General features: G+C 42.9%; 1 protein-coding gene across 4 annotated transcripts in view; it reads left to right on the forward strand.

Moving 5' to 3' along the window:
* Positions 1-4,490: 4,490 nt before the first annotated feature.
* The window catches only part of ABCC2 (ATP binding cassette subfamily C member 2), an 82,862-nt gene continuing 64,991 nt past the window's right edge, over positions 4,491-22,361 (forward strand). For 2 of the 4 annotated variants that reach the window (XR_014826748.1, XM_084995097.1), the window contains exons 1-4: positions 4,491-4,610; positions 4,723-4,912; positions 8,975-9,375; positions 12,597-12,770. Coding sequence is in view for 1 of the 4 variants with exons in the window: in XM_084995097.1 (XP_084851223.1) it covers positions 9,343-9,375; positions 12,597-12,770 (207 nt within the window). In the remaining 3 variants the exon portion in view is untranslated. The remainder of the gene's footprint in view (positions 4,611-4,722; positions 4,913-8,974; positions 9,376-12,596; positions 12,771-22,361) is intronic. The other 2 variants (XR_014826749.1, XM_084995098.1) reach the window with 1 other exon arrangement.

The following is a 22,361-nucleotide window of genomic DNA, read 5'->3' on the forward strand; positions in this document are numbered from 1 at the left end:
TTAAAATATATACGTATTTAGGCGTTTCCATCATGGCACAGCAGAAACGAATCCGACTAAGAACCACAAGGTTGTAGGTTTGATCCCTGGTGTCACTCAGTGGGTTGAGGATCCGGTGTAGGTTGAAGATGCTGCTCAGATCTGGCGTTGCTGTGGTTGTGGCATAGGCCGGCGGCTACAGCTCTGATTAGACCCCTAGCCTGGGAACCTCCATGTGCCTCTGGTGCGCCCCTAAAAGGCAAAAAAAAAAAAAAAAAAAAAAAAAAACAACAACAAAAAACCAAAATGCAGAACCTGGAAATTCAGAGTTAATTTTATTTGGGGCAAAATTAGGACTTAAGCCAGGGAGGCAGCATCTTAGTCCTGAGAAACCACTTCTGAGGAGGCAAGGGGGGAGCTAGGATACACAGGAGTTTTTGCAACAGTGGGCAGGGAGCAGGCACGAAAGAGGTCTGGACTCACTGAAATCATTCCTTTGATAAGCACCTCAGCTATTGCGACAGGTATCCAGAGTTTTCACAGCCCTTGGGGCTCATGGCTCTCACTCTTGGAGTGGCTGGATTTGCAGATGACTGTGAAATACCGCCCCAGAGAGGCAGGGGGAAATAGTATCAGTGTATATGGTGAAGATGAGGGGGAAATGCAGAGCCATGCGCACATCTTACAAGAGTGTGTTACTGGTCACTACGAGTCACAAGGAGCACACATCACCATGAAGGATTTTAGAGCTTTTCTAAGGTATGAGGAGATGCAAGGACTGGACACATAAAATCTAAAAATATCTGACTGGAGTTCCTGTCGTGGCGCAGTGGTTAACGAATCCGACTAGGAACCATGAGGTCACGGGTTCGGTCCCTGCCCTTGCTCAGTGGGTTAACGATCCGGCATTGCCGTGAGCTGTGGTGTAGGTCGCAGACGCGGCTCGGATCCCGCGTTGCTGTGGCTCTGGCGTAGGCCAGTGGCTACGGCTCCGATTAGACCCCTAGCCTGGGAACCTCCATATGCCGAGGGAGCGGCCCAAAGAAATAGCAAAAAAAAATAAATAAATAAATAAAAATATCTGACTATCTGAAGACCTGTTCTTCCAGTTTGCCCGAAGAGCAGAATGCTTCACTCAGAAGGTGGTGCTGGTCTGCAGCTGCAGAGCCTCATGATTTAATCCACGTCGAGGCTGATGGCGAGTACTGGCAAGAGCCAAACTCCAGTTCAGTTACATCTCTTTTGCTTAACTATATTGGGAGATAGACCTGTTTCACTGGAGAATGCTTCCCTTGCTTGGGCATATGGATCTGCCCCTCAGGATTAATTAACATACAAAAAACCTGATAGGGTAACCTGAGTCCATACAACATGAAGTAACTGAGAGGTAAGATTCAAGGGTTGGTAAAAATAACAGGAGTGATTTTGCTCTGGGTTTAACTTCTGCACTTAGAAAAAGGGCCTTGTTGGAATTCTTGATGTGGACAGTCGGTTAAGAATCTGACCGTAGTGGCTCAGGTCATGGCGCAGGTGCAGCTTTGATTCCCAGCCCAGCACAGTGGGTTAAAGGATCTGGATTTGCCACAGGTTCCTGGCCCAGGGAACATTCATGTGCTACAGGTGCATCCATTAAAAACAAACAAACAAACAAAAGACCTTATGCAAGCTTTTGAAGGCATGGTAAGTTAAACCCTAGAGTTCTATGTATAGAACTCTCAAATTCCAGGTTAGAGATCTTCTCGCTGATACAGAAAAGCAAATTAAAGAAATTGTGCTTGGCAGATCAATCTTTTAATATCGTTTAGGTGACAGACCAGTTCTTTAGGGAATAAAAAGCAATTGTCTTTGACTTGCACATCTTTACAAATCAGAAATGTAAACATAGTCCACAATGACCTGAGACTGAGCCTAATTAGCTCAATCAGGTAGAACTTGACACCAAAGGAAATGAAAGGGGATAAGTGTCTTTTAAAATTTAAACCACAATGCAGCGGAAACCAATCCGACTAGAACCATAAGGTGAGGGTTCGATCCCTGGCCTCGCTCAGTGGGTTAAGGATCCGGCATGGCCGTGAGCTATGCTAGGTCTAGATGCGGCTTGGATCCCTCGTTGCATTACTGTGGCTGTGGTGTAGGCCGGCAGTAACAGCTCCGATTTGACCTCTAGCCTGGGAACCTCCATATGCCACGAGTGCAGCCCTAAAAGTACAAAAAAGAAAGAAAAAAGAAAAAAAAAAGAAAGAAGGAAAATTCAAACCACTAGATAGACTCCCTCAGCCAAAATCTAATTCATAGCCTCCGTAAGTGTTTATCAAGAACAAATACAAATCTTAAAAGTCTTTTCTGGGAATTCCCTTGTGGTCTAGTGGTTAGGACCCAGTCCTTTCACCTCTGTGGCCCTGGTTCAATCCCTGGTCTGGGAACTGATATCCTGCATCAAACCACTGCATGCCCTGGCCAAAAAAAGTCTTTTCCACAAATAATAAAGCCTTAGTCATCTGAGCAATCAAATTTAATGTATTCCAACTGTTATAAATAGCTAATTTATATTGTAATACTTAATTCATAATTAAGTGTTAAAGTAAAACTATGAGACCTCTAGTTTTGTTTATATGTCTGTGCGTACTTTGTATGAAGTATCTCTGCATTTGGAAAATATTATCAAAACTAGACTTATAAAAGAGCTCTAATTTACTCAAGCGCTCAATCAATACAGACATGTCTTACTATATTACACCGAGATTTACTAAAAGCCTATACATTCGTATTATTTCTGTTATAGCGTTTGGCAACAACAACAAAATTAACTCGCTATGGTAATAATTTTTTACAAGTTATAAAATAAAGGTAAATGAGATAAGAGTTTTCAGATTAACTTTTGAGGAATAATTATGTCTTCGGTATTGTAAGCAGATAGGCTAGGGAGTCCCCAAAGAAAGAGAACCAGGAATGGTTCTCTTTCTTCCTTTCTTTCTTTCTTTTTTTTTTTTTTTTTGTCTTTTCTAGGGCTGCATCTGCGGCATATGGAGGTTCCCAGTCTAGGGGTCTAATCGGAGCTGTAGCCGCCAGCCTATACCACAGCCACAGCAACGCCAGATCTGAGCCACGTCTGCAACCTACACCACAACTCAGGGCAACGCCAGATCCTTAACCCACTGAGCAAGGCCAGGGATTGAATCCGAAACCTCATGCTTCCTAGTTGGATGCATTAACCACTGAGCCACAACGGGAACTCCTAGACACATATCTTGTACCACAATGAGGAAAGAACTTCTTATATGTTTCTAGATTGTGGGATATTCCAGTCAGGAAATGCTGGTACGACCGTTTATAACTACTTGTTGCTTACTTGGTTTTGCTAGAGATTATGGTTTTTAAGGGTTAAAATTGTAATATTCAATTAAAACCCTAAAGATGATAAGGGAAACATTTCAGTATGCAAGAAAAGTAGGATGTGTTTTCAGCAAAAGAAAGCTTGAAGAAATACATTCTGTTAAGGAGAAAGAATGACTTTTTTCAAGAGTTGGTGGGTTTTGCATGGAAAAATGAGACAAACTAACATGGATACAGAGAGTTCTAGAAGGTTTGTAAAAGGCATCTTCTATAAATTCTTTTAATTGCCTGAATTTTAATAACATAGTTTCTTCTCTCTCTCTCTCAAGCTTTTTTTTTGGCCACGCCACAGTTTGTGGAAGTTCCAGGCCAGGGGTTGGACCTGAGCCACAGGTGCAACCTGTGCCTCAGCTGCAGCAATGCCAGGTCCTTAACCCACTGTATCACATGGGAACTCCCTCTTGAGCCTTATTTAAAGAGTCCTGAAGGAACACGGATTATAATTCCGTGTTAATTTAGGTGTGCTAGTCAAAGAAAGCTGATCCCTGTATGCTAAGGATTTTGTTCCTTTCTGTTTTAAGATCCCTTAGATATATTGTCCTTTATTAGCCAAAAATTCCTATAGAAGTCTTCTGTATATTTTTATCATCTGTGGTATCAGAATTCCATTTTGCAGATACTGACAATGAAAAAAACTAGAGGTTTTAGAAGAAGGCTCTGAGCCTTAGAATTAAACATTGGTGTACATGCAATATATACAGTGTATTCTAACTCTGATCAGAAGCCCATGATAATAACAATTAATCACACAGATAGTTATAAATGCCAGGAAATGTAACTTAGCAGGACCCTATGGGGCCTTCCCAGGACAGATCCCCTCCTCCCTATCCTCTGCTGTAGGTCCTCTCTGAAGTACCTAGATAATAGTAGCTGATGCATATTTCCTGAGATGTTTTTCAGATGTTTAAAATCATCACCAAATGGAAGAATTAACTACCTGATCAACTGATTGTAGCCCCCAGACCTACTGGTGCCTAAGGATTGATAACCTAACCCCTCTGACACCGCCCTCTTACCTCAGCATCAACCAATCAGAGAACTGTGACTGAGCTGCTCACCAACCCTGGAACGCCCCGCCCTCACCTTGCCTTTAAAAATGCTTTGTTGCACCCCTTTGAGGAGTTCTGGTATCTTGAGCACTAGCTGTTCTGAGCTCCTTGCTTGGAACTCCACAATAAAACACCAAACTTTCCCTTCACCACAAACTAGTGTCAGGAGATTGGTTTTACTGTGCACAGGTGAGAGGACGAAAGTTTGGTTCAGTAACAGAAAATGCCAGAATTATGACAGACAAAAACAAACAAGCAAGGCTAACAAAACCAATTTCCTGTTGTCTGCCACTTGCTACAGAATGGATTCCTGCTGAGTGCCACCCAGCAGAAATTACAACCCATGGGAGGTCAGACAGCCAAAATCCCACCTCACTGACACCAGAGGGGAAGAATCATTTGATAAATGCGAATCTGAAAAACCACCTCGCTGGGAAGAGCCAAAAAAACTCAATCACCATCTGCGGGACTCACCAGAAGAGCCAGGAGAGGTGAGTCTCGGACCTATGGGATCTAGGATTAAATGGGGTTCCTCTTCAGGCTGCATGCTTCTCTGAGAGCTGACGGTAGGACTTGGGTGGGAAAACCTTGGTAAATCTCTCCAGGTTATATACCCTCATCGCTGCTTCCTGATTGCTATTTTCTTGGGAGATCTCATTGAGCCCTGCTGCCTCCCTTTGCTGTTCAGGAGGATGCTTGGGCTTGTCTTCCTCTCAGTGAGGGTGCCGTTGCATGGGAGGGGTGTATCTTAGCTCTTGTGTCGCTGTCTTAGCTCCCTGTAAGTGAAAGCTTCGAACGCCTCAGTGTTTCCGCTCCTCTCTCCTAAACTGCCTCCCTTTTTGTCATATGATCCTCAGTACTTGGTAAGACCTTGTGGCAAAGAGTCAGTGATAGTGTAGTCTGACTTGTTTCTGGAGTTCCTCTAGATTAATCTCTGCTTCCAGCTCCGCACATTGCCTGGAAAAGTTTGTTAGAAGATAGACTGGTTTCTCCTGAATGCTTCCTGGTACATTTCTCCTCCCAAACTCCATTTCCCTCCTCCCCACTCCATTTCAGGCAGAAATGAAAGCCGCTGTGGCTCTCCTCTTAGAAAGAGTGTGCCATTTCTTGAGTTGGCAAACTTTTTCTTTAAAGGGTTAAATAGATTTGGGGCTTCGTGGGCCAAGAGGCAAAATTGAGCAGTTCTTATGCGAAAGGGTGTTCATGCTTAATAGACTGTTTCACTTTTTGTTTTGTATTGTTTTTGCTTTTTAGGGCCACACCTGCATCATATGGAAGTTCCTAGCCTAGGGGTCGAATTGGAGCTGCAACTCCCAACCTACACCACAGCTGCAGCAATGCAGGATCTGAGCCAAGTCTGTGACCTACCCACAGCTTTCGGCAATACAGGATCCTTAACCCACCAAGCAAGGCCAGGGATGGAACCCGTATCCTCATGGATACTGGTCAGGTTCACTGTGCCTGAGCCATGATGGGAACTCCAATAGTCTTTTTCACTTTTTATAGTTAAAAATGTAAAAACCGGAGTTCCTGTTGTGGCGCAGCAGAAGTGAATCCGACTAGGAACCATGAGGTTGTGGGTTCGATCCCTGGCCTCGCTCAGTGGGTTAAGGATCTGGCATTGCCATGAGCTGTGGTGTAGGTCGCAGATACAGCTTGGATCTGGCGTTGCTGTGGCTCTGGTGTAGACCTCTAGCCTGGGAATCTCCATATGCGGCAGGTGTGACCCTCAAAAGACAAAAAAAAAAGTAAAAACCATTCTTAGCTCCGGGGCCAAATAAAAACAGGAGTCAGCTGGATTTGGCCGATGGGCCAAACCAACCTCTTGTTTGGTTCATTTAGATTTCTTTGTACCCTCAATGATGGATTTTTAAAAATCTATTATGTCATCTTTCAGGCTTGCTTCTGTTGGTTTGGTCAGACTTTGGGTCTGTGCCAAAGCCACTGTACTGACATCATATCTTTATCTGATCCTGATCTGATCTCATTCCAAGGCCTAATCATTTTACACTGTTACAGAGACATAGAAAAATGTTGAAGTCCATTTAATGTTTTTCTTCTCATATGAAGATAACTAAATGAGAAGTTCCTGTTGTGACTCAGCAGTAACGAATCCAACTAGTATCCATGAGGACGCAGGTCTGATCCCCGGCCTTGCTCAGTGGATTAAGGATCTGGCATTGCCATGAGCCGTGGTGGCTTGGATCTCGAGTTGCTGTGGCTGTGGCACAGGCTGGCAGCTACGGCTCTTATTCGATCCTTAGCCTGGGAACTTCCATATGCCAAGGGTGCAGCCCCCCCATCCCCCAAAAATTAAATGAATGTTCAAATAAAATTTATACATCTTTCAGATGTTAATTCAGAACGTATCCACTGGTATTATTAACTATTTTAATCATTTATGAATTTAAGATAACCAAAGGCATTACATTGTACATTAAATTATACATATAGATACACATCAAGGTATACATTCTTCTCTTAATTCATCTCTGTAGATACAATCTGTATATACCCACAGAACAAAGAGTGTTTTTCTGTGTTGACACCAAAATGGTTTCGCGTGATCCTCCAAATGATGGCGTTTGTGCTTTAATGTGTTAGCAGGCATGTCTGGCTGCTGTTATATTAGGGTGCCCTGATTTCAAGAGAACATTTGCTTTACTAGGGGTAGTGGGTAATTGGGAGTGGTTGTCTAATGGGTATAGAGTTTGTTATGCACGATGAAAAAGTTCTGGAGGTTGGTTGCACAATATTGTGACTCTACATAACATTACTGATCTGTACACTTACAAATGGGTTGGTCAATTTTACATTATGTGTTTTTCACCACAATACAAAAATTTTGTTTTAAAAATATTATTATAGGAGTTCCCGTTGTGGCGCAGTGGTTAACGAATCTGACTAGGAACCATGAGGTTGCAGGTTTGATCCCTGGCCTTGCTCAGTGGGTTAAGGATCGACATTGCTGTGAGCTGTGGTGTAGGTCGCAGATGCGGCTCGAATCCAGTGTTGCTGTGGCTCTGATGCAGGCCGGTGGCTACAGCTGTAATTGGACCCCTAGCCTGGGAACCTCCATATGCCACAGGAGTGGCCCAAGAAATGGCAAAAAGACCAAAAAAAATAAAAATTATTACATAAATAATACCTGATAATTATGGAAACATCAGAAAATACAGATAAGCAAAAAGAAAATCATCTGCAATCCTAGCAGTGAAGATTAACACTTTATTGCGAAAACATAAATGTATGAATTAGGTGTAGGTTCACATTGAATATATTAATTGATAACCAGACTTTTTCTTTCTTTCCTTTTTTTAATTTTTAATTTTTGCCTTTTGTTTTTTTAGGGCCACACCTGTGGCATATGGAGGTTCCCAGGCTAGGGGTCAAATTGGAACTGTAGCTGCTGGCCTAAGCTAGAGCCACAGCAGTGCCAGATGTGAGCCACGTCTGTGACCTACACCAGAGCTCACGGCAATGCCAGATCTTAACCCACTGAGCAAGGCCAGGGGTCGAACCTGCAGCCTCATGTTTCCTAGTCGGATTCCTTTCCACTGTGCCACGACAGGAACTCCTTTCCTTTTTTTTTTTTTTTTTTTTTAGGGCCGCATTGTTGACATATGGAGGTTTCCAGGCTAGGGGTCTAATCGGAGCTGTAGCCACTGGCCTATGTGACCCACAGCCATGACAGAATCTGAGCTATGTCTGCGACCTACACCACAACTCACAGCAATGCCGGATCCTTAACCCACTGAGCAAGGCCAGGGATCCAACCCATGTCCTCAATGGATACTAGTTGGGTTGGTACTGCTGAGCCACAAGGGGAACTCCCATAACCTGACTTTTTCAAGCAAAATCTGTACTTTTTGTTTTGTTTTGTTTTGCGGAAACTGCAGCATGTGGAAGTTCTTGAGCCAGGGATGGAACCCATGCCACAAGCTGTAACCAGAGCCACAATAGTGACAATGCCAGATCCTTAAACTTCTGGGCCATGAGGGAATGCTTTACACTATTTTTGATGATATTTTAAAGTTCTATGTTCTTCTCTTGCCACACCCATGGCTGTGGAAGTTACCGGGCCAGGCTTGAACCTGTGCTGCAGCAGTGACCAGCACCGGATCCTTAACTCACTGCATCACAGGAGAACTCCATTACGTTCTATGTTCTTTTTTTTTTTTTTTTTTTTTTGGTCTTTTTAGGGCCAAACCCATGGCATATGGAGGTTCCCAGGCTAGGGGTCGAATCAGAGCTGTAGCAGCCAGCCTACACCACAGTCACAGCAACGCCAAATCCAAGCCATGTCTGCGAACTACACCACAGCTCATGGCAGTGCCAGATCCTTAACCCACTGACCAAGGGCCAGGGATCGAACCCTCAACCTCATGGTTCCTAGTCAGATTTGTTAACCACTGAGCCACAATGGGAACTCCAAGTTCTGTGTTCATAATAACGTACAGAGAAGCAGAAAATTTCACATTTCTGTAAACTTGAAACAAGTGAAATGGCATGTTTAAAGATACGTGCTCTTTCACTGATGCTTTTCTTTTTAGGTCATTGATTCTCAGGAGAAAGGCTCCTTCACTTCTGATTTGTCAGCCAGCTCAGCTGACACCTTTCAGTGGTTCCTTTGATGGATGAACTCATCTACAGGGGCTTCTGGTACTTGGGGAACTGGTACATCTATCTGTCCCCAGGGCTCTTTAGTCATGTGTTCTATCCACTGGGGTAATGTAAATACACTCCTGAGCAAGGTTAACGATTAAATTGTTGGGATGAAAGGTCGGAAGACTGGCCTTAATTGGAACATCAGAATGGGAGATAACGCATTGCTACTTGCCTTCCACCTTCTCTGCGGGAGAGGGTAATAAGAACCACACAGTCATACAGGAGTCTTCCTTCCAGAAGGGATCCAGGAATCATGCTGGAGAAGTTCTGCAACTCTACTTTTTGGGTAAGAAATTACACTTATCCTCTCTGGTGAGTCTTAGATTAAGAACAAGTAGCAGGTTAGCCTAGAGTGGCCAGCAGTAAGAACCAGAAAAATAAGACATGCAGTTGATCTAAAAGCTCAGGGGTTTTTTGTTCTGGTTTTTTTTTTTTTTTTCCTTTTTGCTTATTTGTTTGTTTTTTAAGGCCTGCCCAAGTGCCATATGGAGGTTCCCAGGCTAGGGGTCGAATTGGAGCTATAGCTGCTGGCCTGCACCACAGCCATAGCAACTTGGAATCTGAGCCGTGTCTGTGACCTACACCACAGTTTACTGCAATGCCAGATCTTATCCCACAGAAAGGGGCCAGGGATCGAACCTGCATCCTCTTGGATACTAGTTGGATTCGTTTCCACTGAGCCTTGATGGGAACTCTTTTTTTTTTTTTTTTTTTTGTCATATTTCCAAAGGATAGTCTCTGTGGGAGGTATGGTATATTTATTCTCTAATGTAAGTTTATTTTATCCCAGACTGTTTTCTCAGACTAGCTAGCTATAAAATTGCCTTCTCTAAAGAGAAATAGGGGAAAGGCTCCTGATTTCAATCAATGCTAGGAGGAGGAATTGTGTAGTTTGTGGAGTGGGAGGGAGAAGAGGAGCTCCGTAATTGAGTCTGTTGAGCTATATTGTTGAAATGAAAATTATGTATTGTAGAGGAAATGGCAATTAGTGATATGGACTAGAAGTTGAGGCTAGGGATGCAAATTTGGGCATCATGAGCACTGAGAATTTTTGATACCATATGATATCACTTATAACTGGAATCTAATACCCAGCACAAATGAATATCTCCTCAGAAAAGAAAATCATGGACTTGGAGAAGAGACTTGTGGCTGCCTGATGGGAGGGGGAGGGAGTGGGAGGGATCGGGAGCTTGGGCTTATCGGACACAATTTAGAATAGATTTACAAGGAGATCCTGCTGAATAGCATTGAGAACTATGTCTAGATAACTCATGTTGCAACAGAAGAAAGGGTGGGGGAAAAATGTAATTGTAATGTATACATGTAAGGATAACCTGACCCCCTTGCTGTACAGTGGGAAAATAAAAATATTAAAAAAAAAAGAAAAAAGAAAATTTTTGAACCATTGGAGCAGAGAATTCAAGACAGGGCAAGCTACAGTACCAAATGGTTTGACAGAATAGAAATTCAGGGTTTTTGAGAAAGTGTGGTCTGCAGATTTTCTAGCATCAGCCTCAGAATCACCTGGAGTGCTTGTTAAACTAGTTTTAACTATCATGTTAATTCTTCTGAGTTCTAAAGGTAGATTATTTTATTTTTTAGGGCCATACCTGCTGCATATGGAAGTTCCCAGGCTAGGGGTTGAATTGGAGCTACGGCTGCCAGTCTACACCACAGCCATAGCAACACCAGATCCAAGCCACATCTGTAACCTACATCACAGTTCCTTACGCCAGATCCTTAATCCACTGGGTGAGGCCAGGGATCCAACCTGCATCCTCATGGATACTAGTTGGATTTCTTACCGCTGAGCCACACCAGGAACCCCTAAATGCAGATAGTTTTAGAGATGAGAAGAGCAGGAATGAGATAGCAGAGGACTTCCCATCCTAGAGAGAACCTGGTCCCAAGGACCCTGAGGCCAAGACGTGGATATCACAGGAAGGTGGGGCTTAAAATGCCTCAGGATGTCACCAGGCCATTTTATGAGAATTCCTTTTTTTTTTTTTTTTTTTTTTTTTTAATGGCCACGCCAGCAGCTTATAGAAGTTCCCATGCCAGGGATTGAATCTGGCCTACACTGCAGCTGTGGCAACACCAGATCCTTTAACCCGCTGTGCCAGGCCAGGGATCAAACTTGTACCTCCAACAGAGACCTGAACTACTGTAGTAGGATACTTAATCTACTGTGGCACAGCAGCAACTCCATGCGAATGCTTTCTGAGAATCCCCTGACAGGATCATCTTGGTCAGGGCACCTCAATCTTTAGAGTCTGTGCAGGAGTTCCCGTCACAGCTCAGTCGTTAGCGAACCCGACTCGTATCCATGAGGATGCAGATTCAATCCCTGGCCTCGATCAGTGGGTTAAGGATCCGGTGTTGCTGTGAGCTGTGGTGTAGGCTCGGATCTGGTGTGGCTGTGGCTGGGGTGTAGGCCAGCAGCTACAGCTCTGATTTGACCCCTAGCCTGGGAATTTTCATATGCCATGGGTGTGGCCCTAAAGAAAGACACCCCCCCAACACACTTAAAAAGTCTGTGCGGACAGCCATACAAAGCAAAAAACACTTGTAAGAAGAAAAAACATGCCATGACTCAGATATATAAGGACTGGTGCCCCCACCTTCATCTCATGAGATACTTCTGTTTCTTGCAGATGCAAAGATGAGTAGAAAACTTGCTGGGAGTAAGCCCTCCCTCCAGTGTGCCACTGCTGCTCCTGTGCCTAAGGCCCTTTCAAATTCTGACATAAGCCCTGGAGGTGGAGGGCGGCATAGGAGATTAAATACCACAGCATGACTAAGCGTTCTGCTGCCTGCTTGTCTGAAGGGCTGCCAGTGCGTTGAGTCAGTGCTCAAAGCTAGAAGTTTTTATTCTTTATCTCCTTTTTGGGTTGAAGAATGGTCTCTCTTCCTCCCACAGTTTGACAAATGTGGTAGTGAAGTTTAATCAGAATAACTGGTGGAGAAACTCGCTCAGAATCATAGAAGAAAAGGTTTTTAGAAGTTGTCCAGGAAAAAAAAATCACCAAGAGTCATTAAATGGTGCATTTATATCAATGGAGTTGGATATGAAAGGACAGCTAGTTAAAATGTCAGGCTGGGCGTTCCCGTCGTGGTGCAGTAGTTAAGGAATCTGACTGGGAACCATAAGGTTGAGGGTTCAATCCCTGGCCTCGCTCAGTGGGTTAAGGATCCAGCGCTGCTGTGAGCTGTGGTGTAGGTTGCAGACACAGCTCGGATCCCAAGTTGCTGTGGCTCTGGTATAGGCCGGTGGCTACAGCTCCAATTATACCCCTAGCCTGGGAGCCTCCATATGCTGAGGGAGTGACCCTAGAAAAGCCAAAAAAAAAAAAAAAAAAAAGAAGAATGTCAGGCTGGATATGGATAGAGAATTGAGGTATAATTGCTTGGAAGCAAGGGTAGGGGTGGGAGTGGACTGGGGGCTGGTATTCATTCTCTTTTCAAAAATGTGTGTATCCAAGAACCATTTCATTTTTTTTCCAGAATTCCTCATTCCTGGATAGCCCGGAGGTAGACCTGCCACTTTGTTTTGAACAAACTGTTCTGGTGTGGATTCCCTTGGGCTTCCTTTGGCTCCTGGCTCCTTGGCAGCTTATTCATGTATATAGATCCAGAACCAAGAGATCTCCCATAACCAAACTCTACCTTGCTAAGCAGGTATGCCTCCCAATTTTCTAATTTCTTAGTGCACAAGAGAGACATTTTCTTGGTGGTTAACATGTCATCTTGGTATTTCACCAGCTTTCCCAGGTGCTGTCACAGGTAGAGCCATGCTCTGGATGTCCCTGTTTCCCCCTGCCCTATACCTCAGTGACTCCTTTCTGTATTTCTTAGTAAAGATTACTTTGATTTTTGCCTAAGAATAATGACTCTTAAATCTTACGGATATTGGATTCTGGAAATACCAATGATGAGTAATCCGTCAGTTGAATGATTAATATTTTTTCAGCATTTGAGAGGCAAACACTGGTTTATCTAGCTTTAAGCTGTCTTGGAGTTCCCATCGTGGCTCAGTGGTTAACGAATCTGACTAGCATCCATGAAGACACAGGTTCAATCCTTGGCCTTGCCCATTGGGTTAAGGATCCAACATTGCTGTGACCTGTGGTGTAGGTTGCAGACCCGGCTCAGATCCTGCATTGCTGTGGCTATGCTATAGGCCGGTGGCTACAGCTCTGATTTGACACCTAGCCTGGGAACCTCCATATGCAGCAAGTGTGGCCCTAGAAAAGCAAAAGAAAAAAAAGACTGTCCAAATGACTGGGAGATTATAATTCAGTTGGCATCTACCATGAGGTACAAATGAATGACCTCATTTGTCCTCTGCACTGTTGAGGATATTCAAACATAATTCATCTCCCAAAACTTGAATTTGAAAGAGGGCTTCCACTTTCCCAAATTCTCCCAGGAGTCTGGATGGTCACTCACAGCAGAGGGAAGAAGGGTGAGGGCTCAGGGTGACATGCCTGAGCAGGGAAATAATGGAAAGGACAAGGGGCTGCAGGAGAAAGTCCGAGAGAAACAAGGGTAGGAGCCCCTCAGCCAGTGGCCCTGATGAATGCAGAAGGTCTGGTGGGAACCGAAAGATGCTCGGTTGAGGTTGTAAAGCTACCTTTTAAAATCTATCATCTGCTTCTTTTAACTGTTTTTTTTTTTTTTTCTATCCTGATCATTAAATAGGACTTAATTTAGAGAGGCAAATTAGATTCTCTCTGAGCATACAGACCAATGACCTCAGGCTCCTGCAGTCTAAAAAGAAGCAAAGAGAGAGTTCCCATCATGGCTCAGCAGAAATGAATCTGACTAGTAACCGTGAGGACACAGGTTTGATCCCTGGCCTCGCTCAGTGTGTTAAGAATCTGGCTTTGCCCTCAGCTGTGGTGTAGGTCCCAGATGCAGCTTGGATCCCGAATGGCTGTGGGGTCGGCCAGGAGCTAATAGGTCTGATTAGACCCTTAGCCCGGGAACTTCCATATGCTGAGGGTGTGGCCCTAAAAAGGCAAAAAGACAAAAAAAAAAAAAGGGAATTTGGCTAAAGAGAGTTGTATTTACCTTGACACGCTGAGGTGGGGTGGTGTTGGGTTTTGTCTGCTCTGGACAGAAGAACATTCTCTGGGAGCCTGGAGCAGAGTCATTGCCTCTCATTGACAGGAAAGTGCTCAGTACTCATTTGTTGTTTTTTTTTTTTTTTTTTTTTTTTTTTTGTTGTTGTTGTTGTTGTTGTTGTTGCTATTTCTTGGGCCGCTCAAGCGGCATATGGAGGTTCCCAGGCTAGGGGTTGAATCGGAGCTGTAGTCACCGGCCTACGCCAGAGCCACAGCAACGCGGGATCCGAGCCTTGTCTGCAACCTACACCACAGCTCACGGCAACGCCGGATCGTTAACCCACTGAGCAAGGGCAGGGACCAAACCCGCAACCTCATGGTTCCGAGTCGGATTCGTTAACCATTGCGCCACGACGGGAACTCCATCAGTACTCATTTGTTGAGTGTTGGGTATTAAGTGCGTTCTAGGAATAGAGACTGAGTCAAGCGTGTGTTTGTGTGTGTTCAACTCTGAACACTAAACAGCATGCTTTACTAACATTAGGGATGAGCCAGAGCTTTTGGTCAGAGTCGGTCAAGTTAGAGGGCTTCTATCATTTTCTGGAGCATCCAAGAAAAGGTTGGGTAATGAGTAAATCAGTGTCCAGTTTTTATCATAGCTTTGTGTGTGTGTGTGTGTGTGTGTGTGTGTGTGTGTGTGTGTGTGTGTGTGTGTTTGCCTTTTCTAGGGCCGTTTCCCAAGGCATATGGAGGTTCCCAGGCTAGGGGTCTAATTGGAGCTACAGCTGCCAGCCTACACCACAGTCACAGCAATGCAGGATCCGAGCTGCGTCTGTGACCTACACCACAGCTCACGGCAACACCGGACCCTTAACCCACTGAGCGAGGCCAGGGATCGAACCCGCAGCATCATGGTTCCTAGTCGGATTCATTAGCCACTGCACCACGATGGGAAAACTCCAAATTTTTCTCATAGCTTTTAACTAACTTTAAAAAAAAAAAGAACTTTATTGAGTAATATTTCGCATGCCATACAATGTCACCCATTTAAATACATTTCTTTTTTTTAAAAAAAAAACGTATTTTCATGATATGTGTAACCATTACCGTAGTCAATTTTAGAACACTTTTGTTCCATCAAAAAGAAATCCTTCACTTAACAACCCCTATCTCCCCATCTCCTCTAGGCCTAAGCAACCACTAATCTACTTTGTCTCTACAGTTTCCCTATTCTAGACATTTCACACAAATGAAACCATATGGTACATGATCTTTTATGACTGGCTCCTTAAACGTAGCATAAGGTTTTCAAGGTTCATCCATATTGTTCGAAGTTCACCCGTAATATTCCATTGTATGGATATATCATATTTTGTTTTTTTTGTAACCACAAGCCTCTATGGATAAAGCTGTAGATAAAAAGGAAAGCAATGGGACTTCCCATTGTAGCACAGTGGAAACAAATCCAACTAGGAACCATGCGGGTTCTATCCCTGTCTAGCTCAGTGGGTTAAGGATCTGGGGTGGTATAGGCCAGCAGCTGTATCTCCGACTGGACCGCTAGCCCAGGAACTTCCATATGCTGTGAGTGCGGCTCTAAAAAGCCAAAAAAAAAAAAAAAAAAAAAAAAAAAAAAAAAAGGCAATGTATTGGCTCCCTCCCCCCTTTTTTCTTTTTCTTTCTTCTTTTTGTAGCTAATAATCCATTCACCCTCGCTCATAGTTACAGAAGCTTGATTTATAATTTATACTTTTTTTTTTGTCCTCCACCCTGAGACAGGCACAGATTAGCTTCTTAAAACTTTCGAAATAATCAGTTTCTTCTCTGAAATAGAAGTATAATTCTTACAGAGTAAAAATTGTCTTTGTCTATGAGAACCTTCTTCTTGGCTCACTCGTTAACCTGACTTCACTTCTCCACTTCCAGTTCTGCCTGCCTTTGGGCTGTTTGTTCCTCTTGCTTCTGAGCTGTCATTGTTGTTTGGTCACTAGTGCAATGTTTACCTCCTCTAGACTGAGTCAATTTGCTTGACTAAGCTGGTGGGAGACTCTTCAAGTTTGTTTAAAAGTGCATCCTTAAGAATGCAGGTAATTGAATGAATTGAATTTAAAAATGAATGCGTGATTGAGCTCATATTTAGTTCCCCTGGGGAACAAAGGAGAAGTTTTGTTCTGAAGGTGGTGGATGTGCTGAGGTCAGATGTACCACAAACATGGACTGATTGCAATTGCAGGAAGTTCCCTTGCGGCGTAGTGCGTTAAGGATCCGGCATTGCCATGTTGCTGTAGCTGTGGCACAGGCTTGATCCCTGACCCAGGAACCAAAAAAAAAGTATTTATGTTGAGTCAGACATGGTGATCATCTTCAAGTATTTGTAGAAGTAAAACATAGACGAGTGCCTAGTTTGTTCTGAAGTGTTTCAGAGAGCAAGACCAAGGGAAGTATGTGGAGGTTGTTCCAGAGGAGCTGACTCTGGCTAAACAGAACTTTCTAAAAATAACTGATAATAGAATGGGATACATTTCCTGAAAATGTGGAAACTGAAATAAGACTTTTTTTTTTTGGCCCCACCTATGGCGTATGGAATTGCCCAGGCCGGGAATCGAACCCATGCCACAGCAACAACCAGAGTGGCTGCAGTGACAGTGCAAGGTCCTTAGTCTGTTGTGCCACAAGGGAACTCCTCTGCTTTCTTTTTTAATACCAATGATATTGTGTTTCCTTAGGAAGTTGAGTTTAGTAAACTCCACGTGTGCCTGAAACTCCTCCAAGTGAATCAGAGATCAAGGGCAAAGACTATTTAAGTTCTTGGTAATAATTAAACAACCATGAATTTGCCTGATCCTGATTAAGGAAGAAAAGTCCATGTATGTTTCTGTATCACTGATACAGTCCCTTTAAACATTTTCATCTTCTACTCTCTTAAAAAAAACTAAACAAAAAACAAAATGAAAAAGTCTCTTCCTCACTCTTCTACCTTCTAGTCTATTTTAAATTATTTTGTTACTTCCATATCTGCTAATAATGTGTTTATACCTATATTTCTTGATCCATCAACTTCAAAAAAGATCTACTGCTGTCCCTCTGTGAAAGATAAGAATTTCGGAGTTCCCATCTTGGCGCAGTGGAAACGAATCTGACTAGGAGCCATGAGGTTGCAGGTTCAATCCCTGGCCTCCCTCAGTGGGTTAAGGATCTGGCATTGCTGCGAGCTGTGGTGTAGGTTGAAGACACGGCTTGGATCTGGCATTCCTGTGGCTGTGGCGTAGGGTGGCAGCTATAGCTCTGATTAGACACCTAGCCTGAGAACCTCCATATGCCTTGGGTGTGGCCCTATAAAGACAAGACAAAAAAAAAAAAAAAAAAAGAATTTAGCTCATTGACCCAACCTCCTAGCTCCCTTTCTTTTCCTCCTCTTTCTCTGTCTTTTAATTTGTATGATTATTTTCAGTTCTGTGGTTTACTTTTATCCTCCAAAATAATCTGCATCAAAATAATCTACTTCCTTCCTTGCTTCCTTCTTTTTATCTTGACATATAACATCATGTAAGTTTAAGATGGTCAATGCATTGATTTGATGTGTATATATATATATATATGTATATATATATGTATATATATATATTGGAATATGTTTATCACCATACCATTCACTAACACATGTCATAATTATCATTTCATTTTCTAAAAAAATTAATGGGAATTCCTGCATGGCTTAGTGGGTTAAGGATATGGCATTGCCACTGCTGTTGCTCTAGTTAAAACTGTGGCACAGTTTTGATCCCGGCCCAGGAACATTCACATGGTACCGGCACAGCCAAAAAAAAAAAAAAAAAAAAGTTTATTGCAGTATAATTGACTCACAATTTTGCATTAGTTTCATGTGTATAGCAAAGTGAATCAGTTATATATAGCCATTCTTTTTTCTCATATAGGTTATTATAGAATGTTGAGTAGATTTCCCCGCAACTTTGAACTGTGTAATACAATATTGTTGACTATAATTACAATTTTGTACATGACAAACTTGCAGTTACAAGATAAATAAGTTCTGGAGATCAAATGAGATTTTTTTCAGTTTATAGTCTTCTAAAAAATTGTTATAGGGAGTTCCCATCATGGCACAGTGGAAAGGAATACGACTAGGAACCTTGAGGTTGTGGGTTCGATCCTTGGCCTTGTTCAGTGGGTTAAGGATCCAGAGTTGCTGTGAGCTGTGGTGTAGGCCAGTGTCTACAGCTCTGATTCGACCCTTAGCCTGGGAACCTCCATATACTTCAGGTGTGGCCCTAAAAAGGACAAAAGACAAAAAATTGTTATAAATGACATAAATTATATATTAGTTTTAGGTATACCACATAATAATTCAAAATGGTCACCACAAGGCATTCCTGTTGTGGCTCAGTGGCTTAAGAACCTGACTAATATCCACGAGGATATGAGTTCAAACTTTGGCCTCCCTCAGTGGGTTAAGGATCCTGCATTTCGGCAAGCTGCAGCGTAGGTTGCAGATGCAGCTTGTATCAGATGTTGGTGTGGCTGTGCTGTAGGCCGGCAGCTGCAGCTCTGATTTGACCTGTAGCCCAGAAACTTCCTCGTGCTGCAAGTGCAGCCATAAAAAGAAAAAAAAAAAAGTCACCACAATAAGTCTAGTTAAGGAATTCTTGCAGTGGTGCAAAAGGATTGGCAGCCTCTTGGAAGCGCTGGGAACACAGGTTTGATCCCCGGCATGGCATAGTGGGTTAAGGATCTGGTGCGGCCGCAGCTGTGGGTTGAATCTCATCCCTGGCCAGGGAACTCCATATGCTGCAGGTCAGCCAAAAAAGAAAAAAAAAAAAAGTCTAGTTAATATCGATCCCAGTACACGGTTACAGAAAATTTTTTATTTGTGACGAGAGCATTCAATATTTGCTTTCTTAGCAATTTTCAAACATACAATACAGTATATTGTTAACTATAGTCACTGTGCATTATTTCCTCATCTTGATGCCCCTTTGTGTAAGAGAGGAGAATTAGTGCTCTCAATTTCTTGGAGAACAGCCTCAAATCAAATTTTCAGAAAGACCAATAGTAAACAAAATCTCTAGATCCTTGCTTTCTGGAAATGTTGATGGGATCTGGAATGCTAGGCTCAAAAAAAATTTTAACTCTGAAGATATTGCTGTGTTGTTCCCCCAAATCCTGCACTACCAAATTAGAATTCTTCTCATTCTTTGTTATCCTCTCTAGAAAGTTTTATCCTCTTTATTCTTAATATCCTAAAATGTCATGAGAGCTTGTTTACCTGAGTCTTCTTTCATTCAATTGGTTTCCTTTAATTTTCTTCTAATTTTGAAATTCCATATGTCTGGAATTTTTTATTTTTTGTATGTAAAAGCAATTTTTATTTTTTAAAGTTTCCAGAACTTCTTATAGGTAGATAGTAGACTCTCTAAACTGATCTTCCTTTTCAGCTTCTCTCTTCAGAATTTTTCTGTCCCCTGTGTTCTTAGAGGTTTTCCTAATTTTTTCTTTTAGTCATCCTAGAGAGCCTTTGTTGTAGCAATGATGGGTTTGATTTCTAAGAATTCTCTGTAATTTCTGAATATACCTTTTTCTAGTCAGCAGCATATCAGATGTAATGTCTTCTCAAATCTCTTAGGACATTAATTTTAAAATAAGTGAAGAGAAGAGAATTTTAAATTAATTGTTTCATCCCAGAATCTTTTTTTTTTTTTTAAATCTTTTTAGGGCCATGCCCATGGCATATGGGGGTTCACAGGCCAGGGGTCTAATCAGAGCTACAGATGCTGGCCTGCACCAGCACAGCCTCAGCAACATGAGATCGGAGCCGCATCTGTGACCTACACCACAGCTCATGGCAACACGGGATCCTTAACCCACTGAGTGAGGCCAGGGATCAAACCCGCAACCTCATGGTTCCTAGTCAGATTTGTTAACCACTGAGCCACGACGGGAACTCCTCAATTTCTTTTTTCTTTCTTTCTTTTTTTTCTTTGGCTACACCTGTGGCAATGTGGAAGTTCCCGGGCCAGGGATCGAACTCGCTCCACAGTGGCCACCCAAGCCACAGCGGTGTTGTGGGTTTGATTTAAACACTCACTCCCCATTCCCTCCTCTCCCCTATCTCCTGGCAACCGCAAATCTCCTCACTGCTGGTCTCTCTACATGCCTAGTCTTGCATATTTCCTATATAAATGCAGTCTTACAATATTCTTTTGTGTCTGGCTTCCTTCACTTAGCATTACATTTTCAAGATTCATCCATGTTGTAGCATGTGTCAATATCCCATTCCTTTTTATGGCTGTAGAATATACCGGTGTGCCAATAGACCACATTTTGCTCATTCATTCATCCATTGATGGACATCTGAGTTGTTGCCATTTGTCTATTTGAAAAATGCTGTTAGGAACATTCGTGTACAAGTTTTTGGGGAGATATAGGTTTTCAGTTTTCTTGAGTATGTTTGTATTTAGCAGTAGAATTTCTGAGTCATATGGTAAATCCATGTCTCATTTCAATGAACTGACTGTTCTTCAAAGTGCCTGCACCCTTTTATATTCCTGCCAGCAGTGTATGTGGGTTCTAACACTCAACCTTACCAGTATTTGTTGTTATCCATCTTTTCAATTATAGCTATCTTAGTAGACGTGAAGTGGTAGCTCATTACAGTTTTTTTTATTGTTATTATTACAGTTTGGGTTTGCATTTCCCAAGAGACTAATGATGTTGAGCATCTTTTCATATGCTTTTTGGCCATTTGTATAGCATCTTTGGAATTTTTTTTTTTTGTCTTTTTACCTTTTCTAGGGCTGCTCCCATGGCATATGGAGGTTCCCAGGCTAGGGGGTCTAATCGGAGCTACAGCTGCCGGCCTACGCCAGAGCCACAGCAACTCGGGATCTGAGCTGCATCTGCGACCTACACCACAGCTCACGGCAACACCGGATCCTCAACCCACTGAGCAAGGCCAGAGATTGAATCTGCAACCTCATGGTTCCTAGTCAGATTCATTAACTACTGTGCCACAACAGGAACTCCAGAAAATTTTTTCTTGAATAAACCCTTAATCCCCCCCCTCTTTTTTTTTTTTTTTTTTAGTGGAATTACAGTTTAAAAACAATTTTTTTTGTTATAATTGATTTCCTTTACCCCTTTTTAAATTGGGTTATTTGTTATCTTTTTACTGTTGCGTTGTAAAGAGTTCTTTATATATCCTGGATCTATGTATCCCTTTGATCAATGAGGAAAACCTTTTCCAGGAGTCTCAACAAGCCCCTACAAGCTGTCCCTCATTTCTCTTTCACCAGAATTGTGTCGCATGCCCATGGATAATGTAGTCACAGGTCAGAGGAATGGGCCATCATGATTGGTTTTAATTAACTTCATAGGGTTGTAGATGGGTGCAGCTTCCACCTCAAATGAGCTCATTTGAGTAGGGTATTTTATAAAAGGGAGGGGGGTTCTGTTAGGAAGAAGAGAATGGTTTTGAGTAGGCAATGCTACCAGTCAGGGTCCTAACAGGAGACAGAGGGCTGAGGCAAAATAGGATAATGAGAAGAGGTTGTATTTACAAAGGAACCTGGGGCTTAGCAGTGAACTGTTACCATTCCAGGCTCTTAGGGACATGTATGGAGAGTGAATCAGGGGGTGGGGGTGGGGGTTGCAGGCAGAGGACACAAGCACAGCAAACAGTACTGTCTATTTCAGGCTCCTCTTCCCTGCTATCTTGTCTTGTGTGTGTTTTGGACTGTGGTTTTCTCTGCTCTCCAATCCCCTCCCCCCCCAACCTGGCCATGCCCATGGCATGCAGGAGCTCCTGGGAAGGGATGGAATCCAAGCCACAGTCTTTATCTAAGCCTTTGCAGTGACAATGCCAGATCCTTAACCACTAGGCCATCGGGGAGTTCCTCTCTGCTCTTTTACCTGACACTATTGACATGTTTGCTTTTTGTCTTTTAAAACTTACCTGATTTACTGAGCTCACCCTTTTCCACTCATAGTCTCGGTGCTATTATGGATTTACTTCTAGGATCCTTCTTTTTTTTTTTTTTTTTGGTCTTTTTGCCTTTTCTGGGGCTGCTTCCCGTGGCATATGGAGGTTCTCAGGCTAGGGGTCCAATCACAGCTGTAGCCACCGGCCTACCCCAGAGCCACAGCAACTCGGGATCCAAGCCGCGTCTTCGACCTACACCACAGCTCA

This window comes from Sus scrofa, chromosome 14 (assembly GCF_054392235.1).
Source record: "Sus scrofa isolate SSC_HxYL_T2T_F1_AM1 chromosome 14, Sscrofa_HxYL_maternal_Yorkshire_Landrace_v2.0, whole genome shotgun sequence".
Lineage (NCBI taxonomy): Eukaryota > Metazoa > Chordata > Mammalia > Artiodactyla > Suidae > Sus > Sus scrofa.